The following is a 23,041-nucleotide window of genomic DNA, read 5'->3' as shown; positions in this document are numbered from 1 at the left end:
AATGCAATGTTCCTGATCATACTGTTTTTCTTTAGAACGCAATTTCAGGGCAGAGTATGGGCTGAACCACTTTTCGAAGGTGTGTAGGGGGGTAAGGTTATGAATACATTCATATTTAGAATTCATTCTCCGACTTTGTTTTATTGATTTCAACCATGACACACAAAGGTAGCAACAGCAAAGTCGATCTTGATTTCAGAACAACTGTAACAACCATTATACCCTCCAACCCCCCCCCACCCCCCCATTCCCAACCAGGTCCACACTAGACAAGACACCGCAGAGAACCAGTCTCAAGACCTCTCAACATCTCAAGATTTAAGTTCCTCGGTTTCTTCAGTCCAGCATCTTGTCATTAATGTCATGTCATTGCATGTGTGCAGTTCAGTCAGTCAGCTGTTCAGTCAGTCAGCCATCTCCTGTTCTCTTCGTTTGTCCCTCACAATAAACACCCTGAATCTTCACAGTAAGTCCTGCGTTTGAGTCCTCTTCTCCACATCTACACAGCAACCCCTGACATGCACTAGGAGATGATGTCACCAGAGTAGATCCGCCACAGTTTTTGGTGTGAGAAAGCATCACACCAAAAAATTAAAGGCATCAGTTTAGGCTTGAGAAAAGAATTGTTGATGCTTATGAAGCAGGAGCATTTCCAAATTCCAAGAACTGGAGTGACCACGATTACGAGAGAGTTATGCTATCTTTTCACTATACTAATGCTGGAGAAACCAGTTTGGGGAAATGCTCGGTTACATTTAACCACATGATAATCAAACATACTTTGAGAAAGGGTGGTGTTACCTTTCAATTCAGAAAAGTAATGCTCATGGAAAATAACAAGCATCTTCATTTTCTGCAGTCGTGACTGATGTCTGGTGTATTATCATATGATTCAGAGAGCACAAAGCCTTCCTCAGGAGGCTCATGACAGTGTGTTAAGAGATATATTCTAAAACACTTATTCAGTAGAGAATCAGAGAAGAAAAACACACAGAATTTCTTGCTAGCAAGGGCAGCCCCAAGAGTGGATCTCAGAGACTGACCCTGAGGACTTGCCCTGGTCCTTTATTTATACACTTCAGTGAGCGTTTGTTCCATACATTGAAATGTGGAGGTGTATGTGTGTGTGTGGTCAGAGTGTGACCCCATGAATGACTTCCCTAAAACTGCTGGTCTGGTCCAGCAGTTCACCTAAACAAAAAGCACTTAAACTATAACTACGTTAATCCTACTGTAAAACAATAAAACAAGGTACGAACTTTCCCATGCTCCCAGGATGTGGGGATGAAAGCCAGAACACCCTGGAATGTTGCAGACTTCCTAGGATGAGACATCCTTTCAATAAACACAAATGGTTACATGCAGTATTCTACCATATACAAACTTATATCATTAAAAGATTATACTGACTACTAAGTACAATTTTCCATTGACATTCCCTCCTGTTTGTCACGTATAAACTTTTAAGTGAGATATCAGTATGTAACATCTTGTTATACATTTTCTGTCACATCGTCATTACTCACACAAAGTCTTCATGTTCCAACAGGTCGGGGTCATCATCATCATTTGTCACGGCTGTATATGCAGCAACAGTGGAAAATATTATGCGGTTAATCATGAGTTTTAAACATGGCAGTAAACACGTTACAAAAACACAAAATAAAAATAAAAATATCCCAACTCCGATGAGTAGTCTTTTTAACACCTGTAACCAGGAGCTAGCGTAAAGCCAAAAAAACCAGTCACTTGTATCACTCACATAGTCCTGATTTTGGGCCTGCTGGATCTGTCTCAAGGCATTCAGGGCGTCAGTCATGTTTGATGAATGTACATCGTCTGGTATGTAAGTGCAGCAGGTGTTATTGAAGAGGACGCAAAGTGCCCCTTTCTCTGCTAATATCATGTCCAGAGCTACTTGATGTTGCATTGCTGTAATCCGTAAGGCGTCGATTTCCTGATTCTGCTGTTCGTTGATCTTACATGAAGCATTCAAGAAAAGTCCAAAACGGTAATCCAGAGTTTCAATCCTCAGCATGTTTTTTTTCAGCTCCCACCCAAGGGAACAATGAATGGAGTACTTTCTGTCCAGTAGTCCATAATTTGAATTCCTTGGGCACGTCGCCTCCCCATATCGGGTCATGTGGTTGAAGTTTAGGAAACGTTGATCTTCTTTTCCGGCGTACTGTAGAAGTGGTGTTTACTGCAGTCATCCTGAAGGTGTGGTCTGACAGGAATATAGGAGCACATGTTCCTGTCCAGTCTGGGGGCAGTATGAAATATGCCCATTGTCCACATAGCCAGGCCATTCCTTGCACCCAGTACGTGCCGTTAGAGGGTCCACTCATGTTCACAGGGGCGCCCTCTCCGTGGCCTGCAGTTTGGACACAGTTTGTGGTGTCTCCAAGGGGTCTGTTACCTTTCTCTTGCTGGTAACACATGGAGTGGTTCTTTCCTGACAGTTGGTCCAGGAACAGTGGGAAGTGGATAGATATATTCCGATTTGTCACATTGAAATCAATCCAAAAGAGTTGATCACATGTTCCATTACTAAGTCCAACAGCATGTAAGACTGTATCGTTGATGGTGATTTGGCTGTGTTGAAATCCAATGCCAGCGAAGCTTGCTGCACACTTTGCTTGAGTGTTGTTCATATATTCACCATATAGTGTGGGGTGTGTCGACGTGCTGGGCATATGAGAGCAGACATAACAGTTGGTATTTGCCGATTCTGCCTTTGTTCTGTCGTGGATATAATGGTACAAGGCATTGTTCATCCACGGATGGATGTGGTCTTGTGTCATGTCTCTTAGGTGAGAGTTGTCGTGTGTCCATCTTTTCTGCCTGCCTCGTGATTCAGCTGTTTCCGCCATCAGCTGGGGTCCTGTAAAGGTAAGCATCGTAGTCAAGGTGACCAGGAGGGTCCACCTTCCCATGGCTACGTAGGGGTCCGTCTCAACCTACTACCTGGTTACCCCTAGAGTTGGCCAATGGCTGGAGGTTGAAGTGCGAGCAATTCCCTACGGGCGCCCAATCAGCACTTCCCCCTCGCCACTGAAGCAACCAAGTGAGGGTGAAACTTTCCTCTACTAGTTGATTTCTGTGGAGGAAGTGGAATCCTCTGGGACCTCAAACTTTTTACAGTGGCTCTGATGTATCCAGGAGGGTCTCTCCGCTATTTTGCAGGCAGTTGGAGTGGTCAGAAGCACTTGGTATGGACCCTCCCACCGTGGCGAGCTCCAATTTTTCCTTTGGAGTACTTGGACAAGAATCCAATCACCTGGCTTCAACCTGCAAGAAATAGGTGAAAAAGAGTCTTGCGGCAGTTTATTGTTCAACACAACTTCTCTGTTTGTCAACAATTGAGTCATCCAATCCGCCAGAGTGGTTTCACGGATTGATTTATCTAGTGGCTCGTTAGTAACTGGTAGTGGAAAAGGTCTCCCATGTATAATTTCAAATGGGGACAGTTTATTACTTCCTTGTGTTATTCTCATCCACATTTTGACCAGGCCTACACATTCTGGCCATGGTCTGCCAGTTTCTTCCATTGTTTTCCTGAGCCTTTGTTTTATAGTGCCATTAGTTCTCTCCACTAATCCTGCACTCTGTGGATGGTAAGCACAATGATGTTTCAGACTGAAACCTAGTGCTTCAGATACTTTGCTGATCATGTCATTTACAAAATGGGTTCCATTATCTGATCTTATCAGAGTAGGAATTCCATATGTTGGAATGAAATGATTGCATAGACACTTTGCAACTGAGATTGCGTCTGCTTTTTTCACTGGGTAGATTTCTGGCCATTTTGAGAAAACATCTATAATTACTAGAGCATATTTTGAGCCCTGACACTCATTCAATTCAATGAAATCCATGTGAATTGTATGAAATGGGTGAGGTGGTGTAGGAAAATGTCCTCTTTTTGGTCTTAAATTGCCTTGGGTATTATGTTTTTGGCAAGTCATACATGTTCTCACGTATTCTTTTGCTGAAGTTTCAAAATTTATAGCATAAAATTGTTGAGTTATTATAAAGATCATCCCTCCCGATGAGACATGGCTTAAGCCATGGCTCACTAGAGCGGCTGTTTTGTGTAATGATTTAGGAAGAATGGGTTTTCCTGTTATTTTCATTATGTCGTCAGTATCTAGTACTGCTCCGTGTTTCAGCCATTGCTTTTGTTCTTTTGATGATGCTGCTTTTTGTTCGTCCTGCAGTACAGATAGTGGAATCGTGTGATTTTCATGAGTCGTTAATAAGACTGTAGTTGTTATGGCTGCTGCTTTTGCAGCTTTATCAGCAAAATTGTTTCTCTTTGTAATTTCAGAGTCATCCTTCTGATGTACTGCACATTTGCAGATCGCTAAACGTCGCGGCACTTGTACTGTTTGTAACAGTTGCTTCAGCAAATCTGCCTGCTGAACTGGGTTTCCAGAGGAGGTCACCATTCCTCTGTTATCCCATATTTTTGTGAAATGGTGCACTGCTGCAAATACATACTGGCTGTCTGTGTGGATATTAATATCCTTTCCTTCATGTATCTCACATGCTCTGATTACTGCAATCAGTTCTGCACTCTGAGCTGAATGGGTATGTGGCAAGGCTCTTGCTTCCACTATAGTGTCTGGTGTGGTCACTGCATATCCTACACAGTTACGCCCTAGTGCATTTTTTGATCCTGAACCATCAACAAAAATGTCAGTGAAACCTTCCTGTGGTATACTGTAAATATCAGCACGTGGTTTAGTTTCCTCTTCTAATTTTTCCCACGCAGCAATGTGTTTTTCCCTCCGTAGGTGTTGGCAACAATGTGCTAGGATTTAAAGGTCCACATCTCACTATATTGATGTGGGATTGTGAAAGCAGTATGCCAACATAGGAGAGTTGTCTCGCGTGTGTTAAGAAAGGCAAATGTGCTTGTAACAGTATAGAAGTTACTGCATGTGGTACTCTAACAGTCAGAGTGTGTCCTAAAACTATGTCAGCAGATTTTTGCACTGCTTCTGCAGCTGCTGCACATGCTTGTACACAGGTTGGCATTCCTGAGGCCACTGAATCAAGTTTACTTGAATAGAAAGCTAGTGGCCTCTGTTTTTCTCCAAATGATTGTGTCAGTACTGCTTTCATGTATCCCTGTGTTCCGTCTATGTTTAAGTAGAATGTTTTGTCATAATCTGGTAATGCAAGCACAACGTTAGTTTGGAGCATGATTTTTAGTTTATTAAATGCTCCTCCTGCTTCCGGTGTCCACTGTATTTTATCTTTTAAAGCAAGATTTTTTCCATAGATTAGGTTTTGCAGTGGTTGTACCTGTGCTGCATATTCTGGAATCCACGCCCTGCAGTAATTACATAACCCGAGAAAGCTCATCATCTGTTGCTTAGTTTGTGGCTGTGGTGCATTTTGTATGGCTTCTTTTCTTTTGTTTAATAATTTTCTTCCTTCGCCTGAGAGGGTGTGGCCTAAGTATGTTACTTCAGGTCTCCATAATTGGAGTTTATTCAGAGACACTTTGTGGCCTTGCTCAGCCAGGTGACGTAACACGGCCATAGTATTTTGTTTACACCCTTCCTCTGTGTGGCCACTCACTAAAATATCATCTACGTAAAGTAGAAACTGTCCTTCTGCTGGCAGGAGGCAGGACGTCATTGATTTCTTTAAAGCTTCAGCATACAGAGTGGGGCTGTTTTGAAATCCCTGAGGTAACCTAGTATAGGTATATCTCTGTCCCTCAAATGTGAAGCCAAACAGGTGTCGCGCATCTGGGTGTAAAGGCACTGAGAAAAAGGCGTTTGATAAATCTATCACTGAGAACCATTGTTCTTTTGGAGTGACTTGGTTCAGTATAGTGTGAGGATTTGCTACTACTGGTGGTATCATTTCAGTGATTTCATTTATTGCTCGCAGATCATGTACCAAACGATACTTTCCAGTGTTAGCTTTCTTAACTGGGAAGATTGGAGTATTGCAGGTAGCAGAATTAGTTTTTATTAGAATTCCTGCTTTCTCCATATCTTTTATCACTGGCTTAATCCCTTCTGTTGCTTCCTTAGATAAGGGGTACTGTGGTTTAATGAGCCTGTGGGATGAAACAGTCTGTACTGTTACTAAGTCTGCATTTTTTATTAATCCCACATCAGTTGGTCCATCTGACCACAGTGTAGAAGGTAAACTTTTAAGTGCTGGCTCTTCTTCCAGCGAGAGAATTTCTCATTCTTGTGTGCTGTCGTGCAAATGAGTGTTGGGTGTAGTTCTTATCACCCAGCCTAGTGTGTATCTCATGCACCCTGTTCTTTTACCCTGTGCCCAACCCTCTTCCTCTGTAGGTGTATATTTATCATTTTCTACCTTTTGCAGGATGTTACCTAATTGGTGCCATTGTGTACCTGTTGTTTTTGCAACTGACACATGGGGTTTTGTGATCCTGTTTAGTTTTTGTACTAGGTCTGGTTGGATCACTGAGCATACTGCATTTCCGCTTTTTGTAACATATAAATGTTGCAAAGTCAAATATGGGCTTTTTAGGCTGTGCACCTGTTTATCATACAGAGGGTCTGGGCCTGGGGTTTGTTTATAGCGCAGGGTGTTGTGATACTCAGTTGGCTTCATTTTTTCAGCACTTGCGGGGAGGTGTTTTTCAGCTGCTTCTTTGAGCTGCATAAGTGATGGCAAATCTAATGACCAGTAGTAGTTTGGCTCTCCCTTTCCTTCCCTCTGATAGGGGTCTCCCTCTACTAACATTATTTCTGCCGTCATACCTGTTTCTGTGGGGATGACTCCTATCCCTAATTTTGTCATCGCATCTTTTCCTAGTAAGTTTACTGGGCAGGTTGGGTCTATTATACATGGCATGTGTTGTGGAAGTTTTTCCACTTAAATAAAGCCTGCAGACGAGCGGTGAGCGGTAGCTAGCATTCTTTTATTTCCAAGCACACACAAAGAACATACAAACAAGCTTGTGAAGCCCCTGCATGACCACGGGGCAGGGTCAGCAGAGTCTCACTGAGCCAAAGTCAACCTCTCAGTTAAATACCTTCTCCAGGAACAAAAGGCAGTACACAGCTGTTTCACACTCCCTTGCTACTTCCCAGAGTCCTCAAGAGACAAAAGACTGGTCCTCTGGAGTTCCTGTTTTCCCCCCAACATCTTTGCTACACCCCCTACCATTTGTCTTAAGTATGAGTGTCAGACATGTTAAAACAATGAAATAATGTGATTAATACCTTAGTGAAAGAAATTCCTCTACAATCCCACCCTTTGATTCTAAAATCAAGAATCACATTAAACCAGAATTTCTTTCCTGACATTCTGCATATCACATCAACATTATTGTACACTTAAAGGAGTTTCACACTGTGTATCCTCACTTCACTGTTCTCCCACCACCCTTTGTTCATCTTTAATCTTCCCCACAATCGAAGCTCTCACATGCAAATGGAAACAACAATGATACAGAGGAAAGGTCTTCTCCAGAGTGTCAAAGTACTTTGCATGGCAAAGTGAAACAGCATTAGGTGGTCAGTCTCAGTCACAGTTATGGCTCCTGGTGTCTGTGCCATTTACAGAGTCATAATTCCAACGCTGATCTTCCTTGCGCTGTCACTTTTGGAGCTTAGCACGCTCTCTCCATCCCTCGATTTCTGTTCCAACGCAGCTGTAGATTTAAGGCAGAGCACGTCGTACACCTTAGTTGTCTTCCTCAGCGTCAACGTCGAAACTCTTTCATTTTATTTTTAAGATTTTGCTGTTCAAAATCTCCTCGTGACAATCCTTTGGAAGCCCACTGTCGTTTGTCTGTTGTCCTGCAGATGGTCCCTGCTTCTCACTGGTCCACTTGAAGTGTTGTCTCCTAGTCACAGTTTGCATCTGTGCCTCAGTCAATCCTTCCATATCCCTCATGTCACGGTTCCTGCAATTTAAAAATGAAAACTTCCCCGGAAAAAAACCCTCTTTTGCCCTATGTTAGCTTAGCACAATTAGACATGCACAATAAAGTTGTGCATTGTCTCTTAAAAATTTTCAGGGCTTCTCCCCTGAAGTAGCTTCACTCCAGGCCCTGTTGTAAGAAAAAAAAACATTAGCCAGTGGTGTGTCCTGCTGTAAATCATGTGATTAGATCATATGATTAGCCCTCTGCTGTGGAAAAAGTGATATAGATGTTAGCGCAGCGCGTCTGTATGCACACTTTCTCACAGTGACCTCTGCACTGTAAACAATACAAGGTCATGAATAACACACCGCTGGTAAATTCACAAAGACACAGAAAGTGGCAATTAAAAGGTTAAGTCAGCACGGCTCAAAAGCCCATGCAACCCAGGATGTTGTTGTCACCTTTCTGCTCCTGTAAAAAGAAACATACATACATACATACATCCACCCTTTTGTCTCTCTGGGTGGAGGTGCAATCTTGCATATTGGTGTCAAGTCAGTCAAGTTTTTGTCAGTCCAGTCAATCCCCGTGTTTATTGCTGATAGCAGAACCTCTTGTGTCGCAATAAGTTTCTACTGCCAGCAATGACGTCATTTCAAAAAGGAAATAAAAAAGAATTTAGACTGGATTACCTTGCTGAATCCTTTTTGCCAGGGACTTGTTTTCTGATTGTCCCAAATAAGTGGCTTTCTCCCGAGCCCATTTTAATTTTGGAGAAGCTCACTTGCGATTGTTCAACATGTTGTATAGCGCTTTCGTTTCTGATCTTGCAGGCCTGCTTGAAAAAGAGAAAATTGCCAAACAAAAAAATCTCAGTGCACTGTTAAAAATCAAAAAATATGAAGGCCTCTTTTTAGGACTTGTCTAAACATACTCTGTTAGAATGATGAAAAAACAAAACTAATTGGCAGGTTCAAAGTGGTACCAAAAGAAAATGCATCAGCCACGTAAATCTCCAAAACGTTCATCCACCAGTCACACACCTCACACAACAGCAATATTCTATTAGAAAATGAGTTTTGTTTTCCCCATGTACCCAGATGTGTGTCATGATAAGACCTCCCTCACACATCAGAAACCAGAAACTCAATAATCTATTAGTCCCCACTCATCTGACCCTCCCGCAGCATTCTGTTCACCGCTGATTCAATCATCCTTCCCCAAAAATAACACTAGTTCACTAGTCTATGTATCACTTCTTAACCTACTAAGCTAACTGGACAAGATGATGGTAACAGAAATGTTTAAAATGCTATTTGGTCTTCATGAGCTTCATTGCATGTGTGTTTGTGTTAGTAGGATTAATGCATTTTTCTGTTTGTGTTATTTTTTGTGTACCTCTCCTCTTTGCGGTGCTCCAGACACTTTTTAATTCTCCACGCAAGGCAGTCGTTTTTCTTCCCAGTTTCCTAAACCCAAATTTTATTCCCACACTACAACAGCCTTCCTCCATGTTGTCCCCTTCTCCTTTGACTGTGGTCTCATCTCATCTCTCCCCCTTGCTCAGTCCAGTGAGAGTCAGTTGTCTTTCAGCTTTGTCCTGTTTTCCACGGTCTCATTTTGCCATTTTTGCGCCGAAAGTGGCAAATGTCCAACTCAAGCAGTCTTTTCAAAAGTCCATTCACACACAGTGAAGGTGCAGCTCGTTGGAAATGCACATCCATCCATCCAGTCATGATGATGCCATTTTCTCCTTGCTGTCGCTGTCTTGCACAGCTGCTGCTGCTGGACCTTTTCTTCACTGCTCAGGATGTTGCTGTGAGCTCTTGAGATCCATCTCGTTGTTCTGGAACTGCATTTCTTGTCTTCAGGGAGAGATTCTTGGAGCTTGTGTTCTCAGGGTGACAAACACATGGAAGTTAAGCTGTAAAACAATTTAGCCAAAACTTGGCTTGAGTGTTTCTAATGGTGTTAACCTATAATTTTCTTCCGACTGCTGCACGTGGAAAATTGATCCAGGTCTGCTCTTCACCTGCAAGTGACACACTGAGACATTTTGATCATTCTTCTCATTGCTTAAAACAACACGTCTCCCCTCTCTGGTTCTGAATTCCCCTTTCTTAAAAACCCAGAGAGATTGTAGTTGTTTTACGTTGAAAAACACCAAACCCTCTTCCTATTTTGCTTATTTTTATCAACAATTCTGCTAAAAAAAAATTTCGTGTGTGTCCACCGTAGGGGAGCTGGTGGCCTGCAGTACCACCTTCTCCCTCTAGTTGGAAACAACTGTTACACACATTTCTACACTCCTCTATTTTTTTTTTTTTTCTTTGTTCCCCATTTCCAACATTTTGTAACCCCGTTTCTCACTGTTTTTACACACACATCAACGTTTCCCACACAACCATTCTCTGCAATCTTACACACTACACATTTACTCAATTCTTACCATACAGTCACGTATTGAGTTTTGTCTCTGGCCGCCTGGTGGAACGTCTGCCGATCTACTGGATCTAGATCCCATTTTACTACACGAGGCGTCCCCCGTGAGGCCCTTGCCTTCTACGGACCAAGGAACGAACACCGCCACTCCGTGCACTATAGTACACAGAGATGGATCCCGACAGTGTACCCGAGTTGCTGTCCCTGTGACGTACTTCGACCGAACACAGGTCTGGGCCGGCTTCTCCCCAACAACGTGCTCGAGCCAATGTCCTTGTGATGAGCCGTACCCAACACAAGCCTGGGGCCTCAAACCACCAGGTTTTTCCTCCCGGAGACTCGAACTCCGGGGTCGGCCAGCGTTCCCCCCCTCGGCCAGACAAAAAAACTCTCCATGACTGTATACAAGTTAGCTACAACTCACCCATCTGCAGAAGTCCCCTCAAAATCGATGATCTCGGTGGTGACTGAAACACACGGCTCCGTGACTCCTCCATTTCCTTCGCTTCAACAGCTGGTAGGACAAAGGTACCTTTTCCCTCAGGGGTGATCAGCCCGTCCACGGAACCGTTGTTCAGCGACCACACGGACCACCCTGCTCACAGCGCCATTTTGTTGTGGAAGTTTTTCCACTTAAATAAAGCCTGCAGACGAGCGGTGAGCGGTAGCTAGCATTCTTTTATTTCCAAGCACACACAAAGAACATACAAACAAGCTTGTGAAGCCCCTGCATGACCACGGGGCAGGGTCAGCAGAGTCTCACTGAGCCAAAGTCAACCTCTCAGTTAAATACCTTCTCCAGGAACAAAAGGCAGTACACAGCTGTTTCACACTCCCTTGCTACTTCCCAGAGTCCTCAAGAGACAAAAGACTGGTCCTCTGGAGTTCCTGTTTTCCCCCCAACATCTTTGCTACACCCCCTACCATTTGTCTTAAGTATGAGTGTCAGACATGTTAAAACAATGAAATAATGTGATTAATACCTTAGTGAAAGAAATTCCTCTACACATGTAACAGGAGCGTTGACTGGATTTGTGCAAAAATGTCAGTGGCATTGTTAGTGGCTGGGTTTTTACATGCCCTGACGCTGTTTTCACCATCACTACTTCTCTAGAAAAGGTTGTACGTGGGGGCTCTGCCTTAAGTACTGTTTTACAAGCTCCTGTGTCACACAACACTTGCAGCTTTTTGCCATTTACATAGATTGTAAGCGTTGGCTTTCCGTCCAGTAGACTTACTAGCTGATGAACATTATATACTTCAGCTTCATCCTGTTCTAAATTGTTTTCTGTGTTTGTTAAAGCTTTTACTTCTTTTTCATCTGTGTAACTCTCCCTGTCAGTTGTCTGAGTGTTTGCAGCTAGTCATTCTGTGCCAAGCATGTTCTGTGTCTTACAGTCACGTGCAAAGTGTCCCTTTTTCCCACACTCCCAGCATGTTCTGTTAAAATCACTGTTTGGTGTGTGCCTAAACCTGCCTCTACCTCTTGCTCCTCCTCTCTGCATTCGTCTCCCTCTCCTTTGACCTCTGAAAACTCCCCTGTAGCCCCCACTCCTACTAAAAGCTGTGAGAGCAGTGTCAGTGTCTAGGGCAAAAATTGAGGCTTTCTCTTTGTTTTTTACTACTGTTTGTGCATGATTAACATATTGTATCTTCTACTGTGCCTGTATCTTGTGTTACCCAATATTTTTCTACGTGAGACCTAATGCGTGGTAGTAATCCTTTAATAAAAGCACATTTAAATTGTTGCTGATATGGTGACTGTGGGTCATCAGCATAATTTAGACCTGAATTCTGTCTGAAAACTGGTCTCAGCCTGTCCATATATTCATGTGGGTTTTCCGTGTCACTCTGTTTGACTTGCCCTATTTTACCATAGTTGGCTCTTGGCGCTAATTGTTGACGGGCCCTATCAAACACAGGTATTAATGCTGCTTGGAGATCAGCATGACCTGGGGGAAATGCTCTACCATCTGGTAGAGAGCCAGTAAAGTCTCCCCTAATTCTTCCCCAGGAGAGCCCTAGGCAGTCCTGGAATAACTGCATTACCTCGTGACCGTTTAAATGCCACTGGGTAATTACTTCACGCACGGCAACTTGTCATGGTTCGTATCCTTCCTGTATTAGTGGAATGCCTTTTATTAAATTCTGTCTGTCTTTATGTGTCCATGGGCGGTAAACAAGGATTGTGGGTCTGTCATCCCTGCCTCCTCCCTGACCATCACCTAAAAGTGTGCCATATCTGGGGTTTGCTACTTCAACTAATGGACACGCTAGTGCAGATAACGGTGGTGGTGGGCAGTAGCGGTCCTAGCCTGTTTGGCGCCCTGGGTGAACACCCCCTCTGGCGCCCCCCCCTCCCTCCTCACACACATGAAGAGAGAGACAGAGTATGCATTGTATGCAAACGTTGTATGCAAACGGCTACTAAACAGACATCATAATTCGTCATACAATGAGAACAGGACAAATCAACAATTGACACTGACTAATTAATATTATATTGTTGTATATATCGTTTGGAGTTTAGTCCGTTACTGTTACTATTTTTACCCTTTCTTCTTGGAGGAACTGTAACCCAAATAATTTCCTTAGGGATTAAGAAAGTATTCTGATTCTTAATGTTTTAGGATACATGACCTGCCATTATCCAATGACACGTCTGCTTACCTGTATCTTTTGCTCGTTTCTCCTTGTAGGAGTCATAATTAAATGTATTGAATTTTAATGATCACTCGGTTTTCATTTGTTTGGTTGCTATGGTGATGTGTAACGGGAGTCACGTGGGTGCTAGCGGCGACATTAAGAGGGCGTTGTCAGTCTGTCTTTCACTGGTTTGATTTTGACAGAGAGGAGGGCTGGGTAGCCGTAGTTTTTGTTGACCGCAGCACAACGAGTTTCCCCTTGTTGCATTAGAGCCTGTGATGTTTTAAGAGTTTGAATCGCGAGCCGATCACATTGCTCTGTAAACTTTTCAAGCACTTTAATAAACAAGCAAGCAATTCCACCTCTCGCATTATTGCGTAAAGTTGACAGCGCGTCAGGCAAATAGACAGGCTCAGTCCCCGGCCTCTAGCGACTGTGGAAGTCGCTAAACTCCTCCTCTTCTTTTCTCATTTAAAAAATGAGAAAAGAAGTTTTAAAACGGGTTGTGTGTGAGACTTTAGATCAACAAAATATAAAATATACATTTTAAATTGTTATTGATCCCTGACCCCTGGTCCTAAAGTGTATATTTATTTTCTTACTCTTCTTATATATATTGTTTGTTTACTTGCACTGTTGTAACTGGAGCCTCGTCGTCTCGTCTCTCTATATACTGGACTGCATGTAGCGGAGATGACAATAAAGTTTACTTTGACTTCAGCAGCAAGCAGGCGCACCGAGGGCTCTCACGCTCACTTTTCGAGTATAGAATTTTGAAAAAACATCGGTGCAAATTATAAGTCTGTATCATGATGTCTGGTGTTTTCGTGTTTGTTGGTTTGTTTGTAATTTGTTTTATTTTGTGAGTTGGTAATTTTTGCTGCTCCAGCCAGCCAGAGCATCCCCCGCCGCCCCGCCCTCTCCTCCCTGTGCCGCAAGCAGCAGGCGCACCTCGCAAACGGAGGGCGCCCTTACTCCCAGCAAATGGGCGATAGAAAACCAATGCCATTCCCAATATGCGCTGGCATGATGTCGGGGCAGCATGAGAACGAGCCGCGATGCCGCCCCCCACCACGATGCCGCCCCGGGCAACCGCCCGTGTCGCCCGTATCTAAAACCGCTACTGGTGGTGGGTCTGGGTGTGAACCATGACTGTTGCACCCTTCTTCAGAGCCATGATCAGATTTTCCTGGATGAAAATCTGTTTCATGCTCGGCTAACATTGTTTGTGCCTGCTCATATGCATTGTCAAATTTAATTTTCATTTGGTGTAATGCTGGTTGTTTTTTCTGCAGCTGGTGTGGAAGGTTTAGTGGAGGAGTCTAAACGAGAGTTATGTGGGTCTGTTAGCGGAGGTCTTTGTTCAGCACGTGCCTGCTTTGTAGTTTCATCATCAGGGGTTATTAAAGCTGCTGCTAATTGTTTTTTCTTTTCCTCTTTCTTTTTTTTGGTTTCAGTTCTCTTTTCAGTTTCATTTTCCCATACTTGTCACAGATAACAGTTCTGATATTTTCTGATCCGGCTCGAAGGACCAAATAATGTTAAGAGATATATTCTAAAACACTTCTTCAGTAGAGAACCAGAGAAGAGAAACACACAGAATTTCTTGCTAGCAAGGGCAGCCCCAAGAGTGAATCTCAGAGACTGACCCTGAGGACTTGCCCTGGTCCTTTATTTATACACTTCAGTGAGCGTTTGTTCCATACATTGAAATGTGGAGGTGTATGTGTGTGTGTGTGTGTGTGTGGTCAGAGTGTGACCCCATGAATGACTTCCCTAAAACTGCTGGTCTGGAAAGTCCAGCAGTTCACCTAAACAAAAAGCACTTAAACTATAACTACGTTAATCCTACCGTAAAACAATAAAACAAGGTACGAACTTTCCCATGCTCCCAGGATGTGGCAACACGTTCTCACTCCCAAACCGTAACATTTTACGCTAGGTGACAAATCGTCAACATATTACGTTTTCGGCTACCCACCACGTTCCTAAATGACGACCTCGGAAAAATGAGGAAATATGAGAACCGTATGGACTCAATCTACACATGTTCGCTCTTTTTCTTCAAATCGCTTAGAAACACGCTATTTAACATCATTAAAGTCCTGGTTAAGGTCAAGAAAAAGGTTATGGTTAGGGCTAGGGATAAGGTTAGGTTTAGGGCTGGAATACAGGGCTGGAACGTTTATTACCGCGGGAGCGTCATTGCACTGGATTTCCCCCATAACCCGCCGCGTACCATAAGAACGCCGAAGGTCTCCATTCGCGTTCCTCAGGAACGCCGCGGGACGTGACAAAACATCGGCATGTTACGCCTCGGGAGTGAGAACGGGCTGGATGTGGGGATGAAAGCCAGAACACCCTGGAATGTTGCAGACTTCCTAGGATGAGACATCCTTTCAATAAACACAAATGGTTACATGCAGTATTCTACCATATACAAACTTATATCATTAAAAGATTATACTGACTACTAAGTACAATTTTCCATTGACACAGTGTTTTCTGTAGGCTGTGAAAACTTCTCAAGAACAGCTCAACGAACCTGACACAGAGTCAACCAGGCCTCCAAACACCCCAGATTCCAATCCAATCAAGCGCTCGCACGTTGCAGGAACAAGCCGAGTCCACTCGGGCTCCAACAATCCAGCCCAAAGGACCAAAGGGATCAGAGCATTATCAACACAGAACACCACGAGAGACCTGGTGTTCATGCCTCAAAATGTCAAAGTCATTTTGGCTGCACGAAGGGAAACTGCACAATATTAGGCAGGTGTCTTCACTCTAACTTATTGTGTCATGTGACTCATACACATTGAGATTTCAAAAGAAAGTGAAACAGTGACTCCACTAAACAAACAGTATGGAATGCAGCCCACTTCACACTGCATCATTTTTTTGTTCTGAGAAGCATTCAGCTAATGATTCTGCAGGTTTTTGCCTTTATGTGTGTAGCCTCCATGTAGTAAAGTGTGCATATTTCTTTGCTTGTAACACAGTGATAAATGCACAGAGATGACATAGTGGTAGTTTCATGGCCTCATTTGCCCCTTTGCAGCGAGAGTATACAAACAGAGCAGGCTGCAAATATGCCCACAGTCTGCTCTCACTTATGCACTTCTCACCTCAAAGTAAAGTGTTTTTCTTTTTCTCTGCTTCTGCAACAATTAAATTTGTTTGCAGGAATCATTAGTTTTATCTCAAGCTGGTGACACGGCACACAATTTATGATTGCACTGCTGCAACGATTTCCCTTGCTGAGCGTGTGATATATAATATTTACAAAATCAAGTCTAATTATTTTAATTATCAGCTCACAGGCTAATCCAATAAAACAACGTCTGCACCTCATTCACTTGACACAGTTAAATGGGCACCATACTGCAAGTCATTTAGATCCTTTTTTAAAACCAGGACACCACTGTTGTCATATTCACACTTGCTTTTACTGGAAAATATGTCAACAGTGTTCCATAAAACTGCTGTGAAGTGCTAACTTTCTTTCATCACTAACTGTGGAGCAAGCATACAAAATATGAATAATCTGTGTAAAAAAATGCAAAGGTAGAAACTGAAGCAGTTAACTGATAATCAATAGAAAAAACAGCAACAACATGTGGGTTTAAATATTTATTTTGAGGTAGACGATATACAGATGCAGTGCTTGTGGCAAGCTCGTGGCATTATGGCAACAGTGACTGTGCATTCATTATTCAAGGAAGTGCTGAGACTACACTAGGTATAGAGCATTTTCCCTGTCTGCGCTTACAGGCCCACCATGCAGGCCTGGGGCATCGTCCTCATTAGGAATTCTGATGGCCTGAGGAAATGAGCTTCTAGTGAGACTCTTTGTCTGGTCTTCAGGCTTCATTTCCCACACCACAGCTGAAGAGAGAGGCCATTGCTGAGGTGCTTTGTGTCCTTAATATTTTTCTTTGCCTTGGGCCTTTATCACCTCGTGTAGATCCAGCTCCATCAGATTTGAGTTGCATTTAGCAAGCTGCGCCATCATCTACTGAGTGTTGAATCCATACAGCGAACTGGCACTCCTCAAAGGGACACCTTTGATGGTGCATATAGTTTTGGACTGCAATCTGGAAGTCCTTCAGACGTCTAAAGACTGGGATAAAAGTAATTCTTGGTCCTTTTTTTCCTCCTAACATCAGTGGCAGGCTCCTCTTATGTTGTTCAACCAAGCTGGAACCTCCAGGGCTAAAAAAATAAACTGGAAATAAATAAACTGCAGAAGTTCCAACAGTTGGGAAAAGTGGCAAAGTTTTACATTAGTGCAGTTCCTTAAATGGGCACTTGGGCTACTCTCAAAAAGTGAGTCAGTACTTAGATTCCCACATTAAAACTTTACAGCTGTAGTTTTTCTCTCTATAGCCATTTCCTGTCTTCTCAACAATATGCTTTAAGTTCTGCATTATTATGTGAACTGGAACTCCTGGTTTTCCATCTCCAGCATTTTAAATGCATTTATCTCCAGCTTATGTTAGTGCAATTTTAGTATAAATATATGCGTGTGTTTATGTGATACACTAAGCAGAGTGTCATATGTTGACTTGTGCCTTTGAAGAAACAAGATAGCGTGATAGCATTCTCCTCGCTCTAGTTGATGTTCAATAGGATGCTGTTGTCTTGGTAACACTATGGCAACCTCTTTACCCTTGCACTATTGGAAACTAGGTGGCGTTTACGTACTTAGCTGTCATGCAGCGCCGTCAGGTAGGCCTCTGGCGAATAAAAAAGACAAACAACCTTCTCCCAAGAAAACTGAAACAGCTGTAGTAAGCTGTCTACAGCAGCAGGCATACCAAAAGTCTACAAGAATTTGTCTGTTTCCACAGACATTGAACCCCCACCCAGATGTCTCCAACATCTTGGAGCTGGTGTAGGACTAGATAGAGAGAGAAGGTTTAAATCAATATGCTCACATAATAAAAAATAAAGCAAAACAAAAAGCACAGCCAGTATATCTAAACAGCTCTGGGGAGTCCTTGTGTTGAAAATGAGATTCAAATATGTTTGTAGCATCTGGGGACTGACTGTCAGAAAGTCTGTGTAGTTTATGATAATCCTCTTCCTACTTTATAGGTACACAGAATGATGGGAATGGCATGAATGATGAGTGTGTCAGAGCTGTTAACACACTCTAATGGTTCTAAGGTATCGGCCACTATGGAGCAGTCTTTGCAGTCATATATAAATCAATTTGACTGTTCGATCTCTTTGTAGCTGATAGATTTTTTGCAGTAATGCACATTCCAGGCTCAGGTTATATCAGTAACCCACTATTGTACTTACCACAGTGTGAATTTGTTGTGTTATGTTATGTTATTAATTTTGCGATTAGCAACAGGTATTTCTAATGAAGAAACAGGCATCAGCAGTGCCTCTTGCAAATTCCAAAGCTGCAAAGTTTCTGGTCCCGACATTGCCGGCTGTCTTTGCTGTGCATACACCCCTTCACTTCAGACACCTCTGATGCTGCCTCCCTTAAGCCTCGGGTGACCAACCGTCCTCTTTTCCCTGAACATGTCCACTTTTCACATTCTGTCCGGGGCGTCCGGGGGGATTTTCAAGATTGATGAAAATGTCGGGATTTTCCTATAGGCGTACAGAGGAACCATATGGCACCTAGGCTGTGGAACTCTCTGCCGTTGTCTTTACGCTGTCTAGACTCTTCTGACTCCTTTAAAAAGCAGCTGAAGACATTTTTATACAAACGGGCTTTTAATTAATTTTAACTTGTATGTCCGATCTTATTGTGAAGCACTTTGTGATTTTTCTCTGTGAAAATGTGCTATATAAATAAATTTTACTTACTTACTTATGTGTGACATCATCCTCAATCTGCTGCTTTGTGAGTGGTTGTTCTGTGCTCACAGACACTCCTCTTTTTTGGAAATCAAAATATGGTCACCCTACTTTAGCCACGTTTATGTATCTGTAGTAGCTGTACCTGCTTTTCCATGCATCTTGGTCTTCATCAGTTTCCTGTTTGACTATGGAGGTCAGAGAAGGGGATGACTCCCTGCTTCCAGTTTCTACTTCTGCAACATAGAACATCATGTCTCTAAAGTCTGTCCCCTCAGAAGAAAATTTATTATGAATGACAAACACACAGAAAAAGAAAGAGGACACAGTAACTGCTGCATGATGTGTTGTGGGAAGTGGATAACAGTAGTGTATTCTGCACGTCTTCAACTTTCCTCCTCTGTAAGGAGGTACAGTGTGCCTACTTAACTATGTCTAGCCTTGCAGCTATCAAAGCCATAATTACAGCTGATCTGAACCTGCCGGGCTCATTGTTTCTGTGATGGCCAATTGCTAAGCAAAGTACTAATGGTGTTTTATCAGCTGAACAATATCCAGCAGTATGTTAAAGCTGAATGCAAACCCATCACAAAGTGATCTGCACAGCTCCAGATTTGCTGGAGTATACCGAGCAGTGATGATTTGGCAGACTGCTATAACCGAGGTACTGAAAGCTGAGACATAACAACCCCCCTTTTAAACAGCCATAAAGTCTTTGTCGAAGGAAGAGGAGATGAGCGTAAGGTCAAAATTCACCAGTGCATTTAAATGTGACACCAAGGACTCTTTCACAAGCATCCATGGTACATCCATGTGAGAATTAGAGACCTATGTCAGTGTGGCCATTACCCAGCACAAAACAGCAGCACTCTAGAAGGACACCTTGTACGTATTAGTGAGAAGCCAGCACTGGTTTTTGCACCGGGATTGAAAACGATTTCTGTAGCTCTCTTTGGCAGCGCAGCCTTTCCTTTAGATTCGACTGATTATTTCAATTTTTCAGGTTTCAAGACTCTGAAATATCAACTATTACCAGAACACATGTGAATGCCAGTTTTCACTTGAGGAGGAAGTGACTGTGTCACTCTCATTCGTGACCATATCATCACAGAAACAGCAGAGTGCTTGTAGACTTTGGATGGATGTAAGAATATGTTTACTTACTACTGTCTCTATGATGTTTGCTTGAATTTTTCAGAAATGAAATGTCCTGAAGACTTCTTTACCTTTTCTTCAACACTGATGTGATGAACTTGACAGAAAATCTTCCAAAAGAGATCTGATTCCATTTCCACACAAACGTAATCGGTTGGCTGTGGATAAAGAAAATTGTCCCCAAAGTGTCTCAAAGCAAGATCAGTGTATAAAGTATGTGAGACAATTAAAAAGTGTTGTGTGGTTTTCTGGTTTTCGTGACGTGCATGAGCCTAAGAGCCAAATCACATTCATAAAACATTTGTTTCTATTACTTTACTAAATTAAAATGAACTTTAACCAATGTGATACATTTATTTCTGACTTTATGACAATAAAAATGATTATGTCCACTGATGTAAATATCAAACATGGTAATACATTTACAATAATATAGTAGAATACCTTAATTTCCTCTCCTCATCTCTTTATAGACTTTAGTGCCCAGTGACCATCCAAGCTTTATGAGGGCTCATTTTGGAAGATGGCCTCACTCTTCTCGTAAAGGGCAAACACATCATTATCTTCGCTGTTCTTAATTTTCAAAGTGGCGAGCAGTAGATTATATATTGCAACTCTGGCTTCTGAGCGGTTAAGTAATAATATGTCTGATATTATGGAATTTTAAAATGATGACAAATGAGAGGATTATAAGCTACCTCCTCAATGATACAGTCCTGAGAGACTTTCATCATTGCATCCCTCACTCAGAGCTCTCAGACGAGTGATGTGAAAAGTTTTTGGCCGGGTGATGGTGCACTTTTGTCAGTGATCTCGATCCAAAGATCTCCATCTGTGGGCAGTGGGTCCAATATTACTTAATTATCTTTTAGCTGTCTCAACAAAAAAAAAAAAGCTTGACAGCTGGTGTTTTGATGAAAACTTCTTCACCTGACAGAAGACAAAAGCAGGTTTCACAAACTGTTTTTTCATCTTACAAGGGGCAAATATTTTGTATCTTTGTCATATTAACCTATAAAAGAATTTAGTTAGAGGCCAACACATCTCTGATTATCTCTGGAATATCACTTTTGGTCAGTAAAATCAAAAAATGCTTGATTAACTCACATGTTAGTGTCAAAGACTTGTCCGCTCAACCGATTAGCCAACTTGGAACTCCAAGGGGGCTGAAGTCTGTCCTCTCACAGGACAAGATGTAGGTCACATCCTGGACAGATCTCATCCACTTGGGATGTTAATTTACTGACAGCTTAGCAGGTGATGTCTCACAAAACTGACATAGTTGTGATTGACACGGAGCTGAAGATCACAATTGTAATAGAGGCAACCCACCTGAGAAGACTGAGAAGAAGCTGCTAAAGGGGCAGCGAGAAAAGATGGAGAAGGTTAAGTTCCACTGTTGCCAGGGGTAATATGAGCTTGAACCCCTACACTGGGGGAAAGGCTTCAGTAGACTCACAGTTCATCTAAATTATATTATCCATCACAATTAAGTCCTTAGAACAGCAAAGGTACAGCCCCTCAGATTTCCAGGCCTAGGGCAAGTAGAAAGTTTCGCACCTTTTTAAACCAAAGTTATTGGAATTTATTTTCACATATTTCTCACCTACACTTTATGTTTAATATGAAGACTTAAAAGTACTTAACATGGCTTGTGTTTACTTAAATTTGTCACAGTCAATGAATAAAACTGATGCTTCCCGCATAGATGAATATTAAATATGTAGAAGTTACCAGCAGGATGCTGATGTTTTAAAATATCCTTCAAACTCCACAACGCTCAGCAAAAGATGAAGAGTTAAGACTTATGAAAAAAGACTGACTGGGAAAGACAAAAGCTTTTTCCCCTGGGTTGTCAGCAAAAAAAGCATCAGGTCAAAAGTTTAAAACTAAAGGCTGGAAAGGCTGACGGGTCCTGCTGATTAAGAGGGGAGCTGGCTAAAACCCTCTGGATTAACTGCTGGTACTCAGCCTGATTCATCAGAGTTAAGTGGGGTCAATCTTTTTCAGCTGAGATTCCATTCAGCTGCATATCAGGATCTGCAGTTTAGCTACCTGATCAAAGCAGATCAACCTACAAAACTCTTGCATGGTCACAGCATCCTGGCAGAGCCACGGCCAGGTTACACTGATGCATATAAGCAGGCAACATCCTCTAAGTGCTTTCATTTATCCCAATTCTAATGAACACCAAGGATAAATAATTACAGTTACAGTATATAGAATAGAATAGAATAGAATAGTCTTTATTATCATTGTACATGCACCACAAAATTCCAGGTGCTCCAAACCAACTATGCCAGAATAAAACATAAATAGTCAGCAGGAATACATAACAAACAATTAAGAAGGATATATACAAAAATAAGAGAAAGGCACAGAGTGGTTTCAGAGTTCTGGAATAAGAGCTTTCATCGCTCCATGTGTCGCACTAGCCTGACCTCATAAAAAATCATATGTATCAGATGCCAAGCCCTTAGTCCATGATTGCATTCTTTTGTTTGTATATATTATTTTACATAGTGTCATCTTAGGATACGCTGGGCAGTTGTGGCTCAGGTGGTAGGGCAGATTATACAGTAATTGGAAGGACAGTGGTTTGTACTGAATCCGGTTGTTACTCTGTGTGTGGGAAAAAAGACATAGAATGAATCTCTGTATCAATGTGACTTGTAGTATAAATGTGTCTTGACTACGTGCTATATAAATACTAGTCCATGTAACCAGTATGAGTTATCTTAATCTCTGTAACTAGAATATTCAGGACCAAAAACATTTTGAATTCCATGTTTAGCCCTACTTAACAGTGCCGGTCTCAAGCCTAGACAAAGGGAGAGGGTTACATCAACACATGGCATCCAGCAGAAACATTGTTGCCAAATCAGACATGTGCATCATAAAGAATGAGATTTCCATACTGCATAATTTGTGGCTTGGGTTCACGACGGCTGCCTCTGCTGCTGTTTGCCCATAGGGTGCCAGTGGAAATCGTGCCACTGCTAGGTAACGATGAGGGAAGAAGAAAGGAAGAAGGCATGTTAGGACACAGTGGGAGAGAAGGAAAGGTAGGTGAAGGAGATGAGAGTGGAGACATCACGAGTTTGA

At 42.4% G+C, this 23,041-nt stretch overlaps 1 protein-coding gene across 1 annotated transcript; it reads right to left on the bottom strand.

The window, feature by feature from the left end:
• Window positions 1-1,050: 1,050 nt before the first annotated feature.
• LOC146524157 (uncharacterized) lies at window positions 1,051-6,851 on the bottom strand. Its single transcript, XM_085132616.1, has one exon. It carries the CDS (start codon window positions 2,934-2,936, stop codon window positions 2,025-2,027), a length of 912 nt encoding a protein of 303 aa, XP_084988742.1. The 5' UTR covers window positions 2,937-6,851; the 3' UTR covers window positions 1,051-2,024.
• Window positions 6,852-23,041: the final 16,190 nt, after the last annotated feature.

Source organism: Neolamprologus multifasciatus, chromosome 2 (assembly GCF_963576455.1).
Source record: "Neolamprologus multifasciatus chromosome 2, fNeoMul1.2, whole genome shotgun sequence".
Classification (NCBI taxonomy): Eukaryota; Metazoa; Chordata; class Actinopteri; order Cichliformes; family Cichlidae; genus Neolamprologus; species Neolamprologus multifasciatus.
Note: the sequence above shows the minus strand (reverse complement) of the source record. Positions and strands in the feature narration are given on the sequence as shown.